The sequence below is a fragment of the Euprymna scolopes genome, chromosome 14 (assembly GCF_053919585.1).
Source record: "Euprymna scolopes isolate OS-2025 chromosome 14, ASM5391958v1, whole genome shotgun sequence".
Classification (NCBI taxonomy): domain Eukaryota; kingdom Metazoa; phylum Mollusca; class Cephalopoda; order Sepiida; family Sepiolidae; genus Euprymna; species Euprymna scolopes.
Genome location: NC_136495.1, coordinates 17,029,030 through 17,038,410, shown reverse-complemented (window position 1 = coordinate 17,038,410; position 9,381 = coordinate 17,029,030). Strand labels below are relative to the sequence as shown.

At 35.7% G+C, this 9,381-nt stretch overlaps 1 protein-coding gene across 1 annotated transcript in view; it reads left to right on the top strand.

The window, feature by feature from the left end:
- Nucleotides 1-329: 329 nt before the first annotated feature.
- Nucleotides 330-9,381, top strand: part of LOC145293337 (uncharacterized) — a 145,900-nt gene continuing 136,848 nt past the window's right edge. The window contains exon 1 of the mRNA XM_080139979.1: nt 330-435. Coding sequence (XP_079996105.1) covers nt 330-435 — 106 coding nt within the window. The remainder of the gene's footprint in view (nt 436-9,381) is intronic.

The window sequence follows — 9,381 nt, the reverse complement described above, 5'->3', positions numbered from 1 at the left end:
AAGGACTCACATGGCTCCACGATCACTTCCCCGATTTGAAAGCTAGCAAACTCTATTTCCTTCTTGGCAAATCCAAACTTGACAGTGTTGCCTGTGATGCCATTGTGACCACACAGATTCAACCACTCGACAGTTTGGAAGAAGCTTCTCTGAATTCCATTGTCACTCTGATTTGTTTGCGTCCACAAGAGGATTATTGTTTTGTCTAGAACATCCATGACTATTTCATCAAACTGCTGGATATAGGCATCGCCTGAAGCTATATACCCTTGCGGGTATCTGTATCTACACCATGGGGTGATGAATATTATGTAGTGGCGATCCTCCTGATGGAGGGAAATGCTGTGGTAACCATTCCAAGCATCGAAACTGTCTTCATCGGATCTGGTGGAATGGGGATTGGATGTGGTGTGTTTTCAGTTGAGACCACCATGCGTCAGAGACCAGATTTTTTGGGGCAGACAACCATCCGATGACATCATGTAACCAGTGTGCCAACAGAAACTGACTCTATAAAACTCAGTCGAACGTCTTGATCAAGGCCTGCTTTCACTTCCTCTTGCCAATGTCTCAACACAGTAATAGGAGTGTGGTAGGCAACTGGTTCAACATTCGGATCAATCATGAGTCATATGGGTGGGCCTGACATCCTGAGTAACAGTTGATATTGAATGTACTGGAGGCGTAGTGAGCCAGTAGCCAATTTTCTAGCTTCTCTCTATTCTCCTCTATTGGTGGGAATAGAATTGTAGCCGGGGGGGGGGGAATGGGTGGCTTTACATGGTCTTTTGCTTCCTTTGATGGGAGGATCTGTGGCATCATATGCAGAAAGTTATGAGGCTGTACCAACAGATGGGAAGTGTGTAGGGATCATGCCGAGAGTCACACATGCATTCTTAGGATGGGGTGAAGTATTATAGCTGCCATGTGTTGCAAATAGTTCCATTGTCAGATGTACCCAATATGTGCAGTGAAAGAGCACCTACGATTTAAATAGGTTTGTCATTCACGGTGGACATTTTCGTTGTGTATGGAATGAGGTCACAGACTTTTAGGCTCATATTATGCAACACTGTGATGCCACCTAGGCATGATTGGAATCCTGTATCTGCCATAGCTGGATGCTTCATAATAGCAGTGGGGCTGTGGATGTGAGGGGGTATGCCGATGTCTGCAGTGTCTGAGGGGTGACCTGTGTATCGACGTTTATGAACGGTTGTGGATCAGATGCACGACGTTGCCATACTCTGCACAAGTCATTGTATATGTGGTGTTCAAGAACAAGTCTGTGTCTCAGAAACAGTTTCTAAATCTGTGTTAAGTGAGGAGGTGTTTTGATGAAGCAGAAGGCCTCGGAGTCAGCTGTGGCACTATCACTTGTGGCGGGCCTGCGTTTTTTTTTTTTTACTGCATCGGAAAACCTTTTCGAAGTGGCAGAGTATGCCTCAATGGAAGCATGTGTGGTTATATCCTGAACAAACTTTCATTCTGTCTGCTCTTGATAAGATAAGTACAGTTTACTTTTTGGCATGTTGCAATGACCAAGGATTTATTGGATATCTGAATAACAGAAGAAATACAAGAGCGTGTTATTCACACATAGCAAGCAACACCGCATGCACTACAACAAAATTAATAATAGTCCTCTATGCATACATTAGGTGACTTGCAATTTTCATGGCTGAATAACAGAACCTGTACTGGACATTTTCTGTAGACCAACCATTTTATTAAATTAATTTGCGAGGAAACCCTGGTCTTGCCCGGATCTGTTCCTCATCAAATGGAAATTTGCTACACTTGGGCCATTGTAATGAAACCTTCTCATATATAACTTTCATTAGATAATAAATTCTTTTTTTTTAATTTTGCCGCATTCCAGTACGGCTGATTTGGTGGAGTGCACAGTCTAGTGTTTTTACTCGTAATATCACTAGGAGAAGGTGTACCGTTATTTTCCTCATATAACCCAGTGCATAATCATGCTAAGAGGATCTTTTTATTTTGAGTGACGTCCTACCAATTTGTAAATTTCGAATTTCTTTTCAGTTTCATTTTAGCTTGAATACTTGGTCATGGTTTACTTTAAATTAGAAATATCCTCATTCAAACCCTGTGCAAAGAGATTGAAGACGCCTGAGGTTGATGTTTAATAGGCGTTCAAGTCCTCTCCAGTTGTGTGTGTGTGTGTGTGTGTGTGTGTGTGTGTGTGTGTGTGTGCGCGCATAGAAATGAGCTGGTCAGAGGAAAAAGAGGAGGATGGGAAGAAGGAGAAGGAAGAGAGAAGATACACCTGAGGATGCTCAGAGACTGGAACGTTGTGAATATAACACTCAGGATAAAAACAGTTATCTGAATAATTCAAATAATACAATTATGTTACATTTGTTTCCAGTTTCGGAAGAGTTCTAGATGGGAAAAGAGGAGACAACTCAGAATTTTAATGATTTTCAGCGAAACCTTTTTTACATTATATTAACAAGCTAACACAAGGGAAAAGCAAACATTACCGGAACAAACTTTGAATTAATTAATTTTTTTTTACATTTTTAAACATGAAAACGTTTTTGTTTCTTTTTTTTTTGCTATAAGAGAACTCCAATATTTCTAAATAAATTAAAGCAGTCAATTTGGGGTAGTTTTTAAAATTTTAAATCAAATGTAACAATTAATTTAGAAAATTTAAAAACTTTTAAATGTATAATTTTTTTTAAACGATAATTTTCTTGAAAAAAAAAAAATGATTCATATATGAAAAATAAGAGTTAAGTTAGTAAATTTTTTAAAATATAATTTTTTTAACAATAAGTTTAAATTAATTTAATTCAATGAATGTTTTCTGTTGTGTTAGTTCGTTAATTTAATATATTTGGTTTGATTTACTTACAAAGTGTTGCTGAAAACCATTAAAATTCTGTATTGTCTCCCTTTTGTTATATAATAGTCTAATTATTATTATTATTATTATTATTATTATTATTATTACTCTGTTTCTTTTTGTTGTTATATTGTTGTTTGTTATTGTTCGTTGTTAGGACTTATTAAAAGTGAGTCTTAGAAGAGAGAGATGTTGTTGATAGATTGTTGTTGCGTTCTGTGTTCGTGTTATGAAGAGATTCATATATATTAAATGTTCGTACTTAGAAGTGTAATAGAAGCTCTTAGAGTGAGGAAACAGTGTTCACTGTTCAGACAGTCTTAGTGTTCACATTGTAGATATGAGATATCGAGACGTGTATGTAAAGACATTTTAAAACACATGATATAGAAGACATATAATGACAATTTCCACTTTACCTTTTTGGTAGAATTACAACACAAAGACGCCGTTTATAAAAACACATTATGGGTTTATTTCCATGGACCGGCCGGTGGCTTTGCTTTCAGGAATTCAAAGTTTCACATTCTAAGTTTCAAAGGTGACCGTCTCGCTTCTAGACGTTCGAATCCCATGTCTGGACTGTCGTCTCTCGTCCTCAGACTCTCTCTCCGACTCTCCCTCAGACTCTCCCTCAGTTTCTCTCTGCTTAACTCTAAAGTTTCTAACTATATCGAGAACTTCCCATTTTCCATGACGTCATACACATGTTAAAACATGTGTCTTCTTTCACGTGTTCTGGAAATGCGTGTCCAAAACTTTTTCCTTTGTTTACAAAAGGAATTTTAACCTATATTCTCAGTAACCTATATTTCTAATATGTTAAAAACATGTTTATTAAATTATCTTGTAGTTGCATTCTTTCAATTGAATTTCATAACAGAATTGACAACGCACATTCTTTTCTTAAAACTATTTTATCTCTAAGCTAAACAATGGTTTGTTTTTTACATTCCATTTGCTAATTCTCTCTCGTAATCTATTTCTAAACCTAAATTACGAGGTTCGAATTTCGTCTATTCTATTTCATTTTCATTTTAACTAAATCTCTCTATTTTTATACTTACATGAAAAGGGGACAGTCCTTATCATGTAACACTCTTTCTTGTGTAGAACTCTTCCAAAACTGAAGACAAATAATTATCAGTAGCAATCTAAAGTGCACAACTGTTCAAATTTATTCAACCATCATAAGTTCTGTCGCTTGTGAGTACTTCTTTATAAAGTTTATAAAAAAAAGTTTTACTATTCGAAATAGCATAGCTTTCAGCTTTCTAAAACTTCACTAATTTTCCTCATTGTTGGAGAGCTCTACTGTCCTTTTCATAGACCTGCTCCTCTGTTTTTCTTTATTATAAGAATGAAATTGGCTTGAGTGGCAGCTCTTGTAACTGTTCTCTTGTGATTGTTATCTGATCAACGTCGTGGGTGACGGTGTTATATGAGTTGTCCATCATCAGCCTCACCCTATCCACAATCCCACCCACCACGCCTGCGGTCTGAAGTACTCAATATAAACAAGACATCCTGCCAAAGCCAGTGTATATTTGAGGAAATGATGAAGTGAGAGATTTTGGGCAGTTAAAAAAATATATATTGGATGCGCATAAATTATAAACTGAGAAAAGCGACACTTATTGGGTCACTGGTTGACGACGTTGAATAGAAACTGCTTGAACAAAATTCCTGTTCCCAATTAAGAAAATCTATTTTTGTCTTAAGGGCAAACATAAGAATTGAGGGGCTCTTTTATACAAAAATAATAATTGTCTTCAATTGCTAAGGACCCTTAAAAGTGTTGGCTTTTTTAATCAGCCTCTTTATATGTAGTCAAATTATACAGGGTCAATGCATGTATGTCATGGGAGTTACCATATTTTGTTGTGCATGATACGATCAGTGGGATACAAAACCCAATCATATTTAACTATCTCTGTTTCTAATGCTTTTTCAGTACAAATACGTCAGTTTTTGAAGTATACAATGAAAGAGTTGGCTCCAGGTATCAACAAAACATCACAAGACTTCTGTACTGTTGGGATTAATTTTAACCTGAAAAAAAAAGTTAAATTTGAGGATGAATAATGACTCCACTGAGAATTAGATAACAGTGAAGAAGAAGTGACTGGCTTTCTGTGATTGCTGTCGAAGGCTTTGTCATTGAAGTTCAGCCGGTGTCCTGCTGGGGTTGAAAAAGAGACCGCAATGCAACGTGCAAGGGTTTTTATAGGCTGGCTCGCGTGACCTCTAAAGGAGTAGGGATTGGAATTCCTCCTAGCCAATTCACGGGCCTTAAAGAGACAAGGCAACAACTTATCAGTGAGGGGGAAGGGGAGATATAAATAAATTCTAATAGCACATCACTAGATGCGCCTCCATAGTAAAATTATCCATCTATATATTTTTTGTTGTTGTTGTTGTAGATGTTCTGTATGAGCCTATTGGCATTCCCTCATAAATGCACCTCAAGCAATTAGCAATAAACCCTTTCTCAAAATGTGAGAAGGCAAAGCTTGGGAGGGTGAATATCCTAGAACTGCACTCTGTTGACTGAGATATATGCCTGTGCAGTTTTAGAAGATTCACCTTCCTAGGTTTTTCTGTCTCACCATTTGAGAAGGGTTTAGTTTATTGCTAAGCGCCTGACGTGCCCTTACTCAAGAATGCTGATGGGATGGTACAAAACATTTGCAACAAAAAAAAAAAATACAGATGTATGATTAAGAATATTTCTTTCAATAATTACGTAAATTACAGCAAATACCGATAATTTCATATCATCATCATCATCGTTATCATTGTTAACGATTTAACGTTTGTTATCCCAGGGTTATTTATTTAGTAAGGTACTTTATATTAGATTCACCGGTTCATAACTTTATGGATTATGCATTATAGTAATAATCCATCACAATGTGGAGTAAAAATTACTTACCTTAAAGCAAATACTAGATCTTTCATAGTTTTATTCTTAAATTAATTAAAAAAATACATGTTCAACACATAAGAACAATGTTATTATTATTATTATTATTATTATTATTATTATTATTATTATTATTATTATTATTACGCCAGTGTTCCTCCGTACATTTTTCGGTGTTCTTTTTGCTTTGACAAATAAAGTGATACATGTAGTTCATTGAATAACGCTTAAGAAAAACATGATGCTTACTTACAACAATGAATACACTAAATACGAGGTGTCTTCAATAAGTTTCCAGACTTTTTTTCGTATGGGAACTTTTATTGATAGTACACACATGAAACTCTAGTCCCCATCGAAGTAATCTCCTCCGGCTGCAATACACTTGTACCGTTCCAACAATTTCTGGAAGACATCATGAAAGTCCTCTTGTCACAGCCTCTTTCATCTTTTCAATTGTCTCATAACGACAGCCTCTAAGGTTTTCCTTGAGCTTAGGGAATAACCAAAAGTCACAGAGAGCAAGATCTGGACTATAGGGAGGGTAAGGAACTGTCTTGATGTCCATCTTGACCATGACAAGATATTTCTTTCTGATCTTCTCTGAGCACTCTTGAGACAAACTTTGCACAAATCTTCCACATCTTCAGTTCCTCATGAATAATTTTATGTACAGTTTCCACATTTACATCAAACCGTGCACTGATTGTCTCTATAGACACATGACATTAAATTCTTTATTTGGCCAATCAACTCTGGTGTTCTAATTTCCTTACTTGTCCCCCATCTCTCATCATTCCTTACAAACTCTCTGCCACTCAAAAACTGATGCTCGATTCATGCAAGATGGTCCAAAAGCAATCTGAAGCATTCCATATGTTTCTGTGGAAATTTTTTCAAATTTATAACAGTATCTTATTGCATATCGTTCTTCTAAAGTGTCCTCACATCCAGATTGCATTTTTGAAATTCACCAGCTGTGACAATCAGCCTTTAGTAGGGTGTATTCCAATTCCTACTGTAGCTGTTCATTTAAACGTGCAATCATAAAAATTGGTCAGTCATCTCTTAAGATGTATAGCAATAACATACTGAATTTTCAAGAGTCTATGACAAACTTACAAAAAAAAAGTTTGGAAACTTATTGAAGGCGCCTCATACACTTTGTACTTAGTGCATGTAAGCATAGTGTTCTGAAAACACAAATAAATCAACTTTTAACCATTAACTTTTCTCCTTTGTCTATGATCTACTTTCGAGTTAAAAGAAAAAAAAGAAGAAAAAAATGATGTATAAAAACGAATTGAAAACATTCAATTGCTGCCTTGGGTCAACTTTGAGATTTAGCTGAACCGTGTTTACGTTTTATGCTGATATTGAACTTAGTCATTTGGAATCATATATTAAGTAGATCGTTTACTTTAATTTTATTCTTTCCTATACTCTATGTAATTTAAGGAACCCTGTACATAGAAATATTTAAAAAAAAATAAACACACACTTAATTTCATTTTTTTCCTCGGTGTCAAATCTAAAAGAGAGTAGACCATTTTTGAATTACCTTTTCCCTCTTGCCTGTGGTATGTTGCTTGTTCTGCACAATTCTAGGAGGTCCACCCCTCTCAAACTTTGCCATTCTCTCTTTGAGAAAGGGCTTAGTTTATTGCTAATCGCCTGAGTCGCCCTTACTAGGGAATTTTTTTGTGCATAGGAGTAACCACTTATCAAGGCCAAAAAGCCACTCGAGGATAAAGGTTAATGAGTGTACAGTAGTCAATGGGACAATATCGTAGTAATCGTTAGTAGTGGAAATTTGATGAATTAGATTACTTAACGGGAATGACAACAGGGCTGCTCAGGCATTTTTCCCAAGCCAGAGTACTCCTCCTATGGGAAGCTGGCTTTTCAATCCCAATTTCCGACCCTTGTGACACATTTTCTTGCCATGGAAGGAAGATAAATAATGACCTAACCTCATATAAATAGCAATAGATTTTTAAAAAGTTTAAATCATTTTTCTTCCTTTCTAAAGAAGAATATGATTTCGCCTGCATTATTGTTTTTTTTTATTTTTACAAAGGAGTTACCACTTATTAAGGGCCATGGCTACTCGAGGATAAGCATTAATGAGTTTACGGTTGTCAATGGGACAATATCATAATAATCATTAGTAGTGGAAATTTGGTAAATTGGATTACTTAAGGGGAACGGCTCATCAAGAATTTGTTCATGTTAGACTTGAAGACAATCAAATTGTAGTCAGTTTGAAAGCAGGAAAACGGAAGAGAGTTCTACAGGTGTGCGGTTCTAAGAAAGAAGCTTTGTTCATGGAATCTATGTTTAGGTTTAAGCATAGATAAAGAGCGAGGGAAATTATTAATAGTGGTTTCAACTAGATGAGTGTTTTTCATGAAAGTCAAGACGTTTCAACTAGATGAGTGTTTTTCATGAAAGTATAGATTGGAGCTCAGACGAACACTTGCCATGAAAATAACAATAAAGCAGAGACAGGCTCACAACGTACCTCCTTCCCTATTGTACCACGTGATTAAGATTAGAGGAGAGAGGATCAGAGAGAACTTGGTCGTTTACGAACTTTGAAGTGTTGCCATAGATGGTAGTGTCGTCAGTATAAATGTCTACAAATGATCTTAGGATGTATTGTGAGTCCTAAGTTGAATAACATAGGTTTTGAGTAATCTACAAAAGCACATCACTGACAATTTCGTTTTTAGCTCTTCAGCAATCACCAGCAAACTTGGTTCTTGTCTTTCTTATCAGGGCTGAGATCTGAGGAAAATGTCTGTAGAATTTCCTAAGACCACAATTTTTTTTTTTTAAATGTTTCACTATGTTCAGTTAGACTAAATTGCGCACTGACACAAGAAAGTACTTTCTATTGATTTCGTTTTTTTTTCTTACATAAATTAATTAAAACTTAACTATGATCATACATATATGTTGTAATGCTAACGTTTGCAGTTTCCTTCTGCACATATTTTAGATAATCCAGTTTCAGACCTTTTGATATGTTCAAAGAGTTTTAATACCTTGCTCATGATTATTGGAATGACTATTGTTAAAGTTGTGATCTGATGAAATTCTTTAATCAGAATGTCTTCAGTCAGTCATGAATCTCATTGCATTATTTTGAAATGTTTCTATTTTTAGCAGCCAATGAAGTTGTTCAATATGTGAACTACATGCCATAAAGTACAATTGGTAAATGTTTACAGACCAGAGTGCTTCTGGGAAGCTGGCTTTTCAATCCCAGTTTCCGACCCTTGTGTCACATTTTCTTGCCATAGGAGGAAGATAATGACCTAACCTCATATAAATAGCAATAGATTTTTAAAAAGTTTAAATCATTTTTCTTCCTTTCTAAAGAAGAATACGATTTCGCCTGCATTATTGTTTTTTTTTTACAAAGGAGTTACCACTTATTAAGGGCCACGGCTACTCGAGGATAAGCATTAATGAGTTTACAGTTGTCAATGGGACAATATCATAATAATCATTAGTAGTGGAAATTTGGTAAATTTTTTCTTTTTTTTTACAAAAGAGTCACCACTTGTCA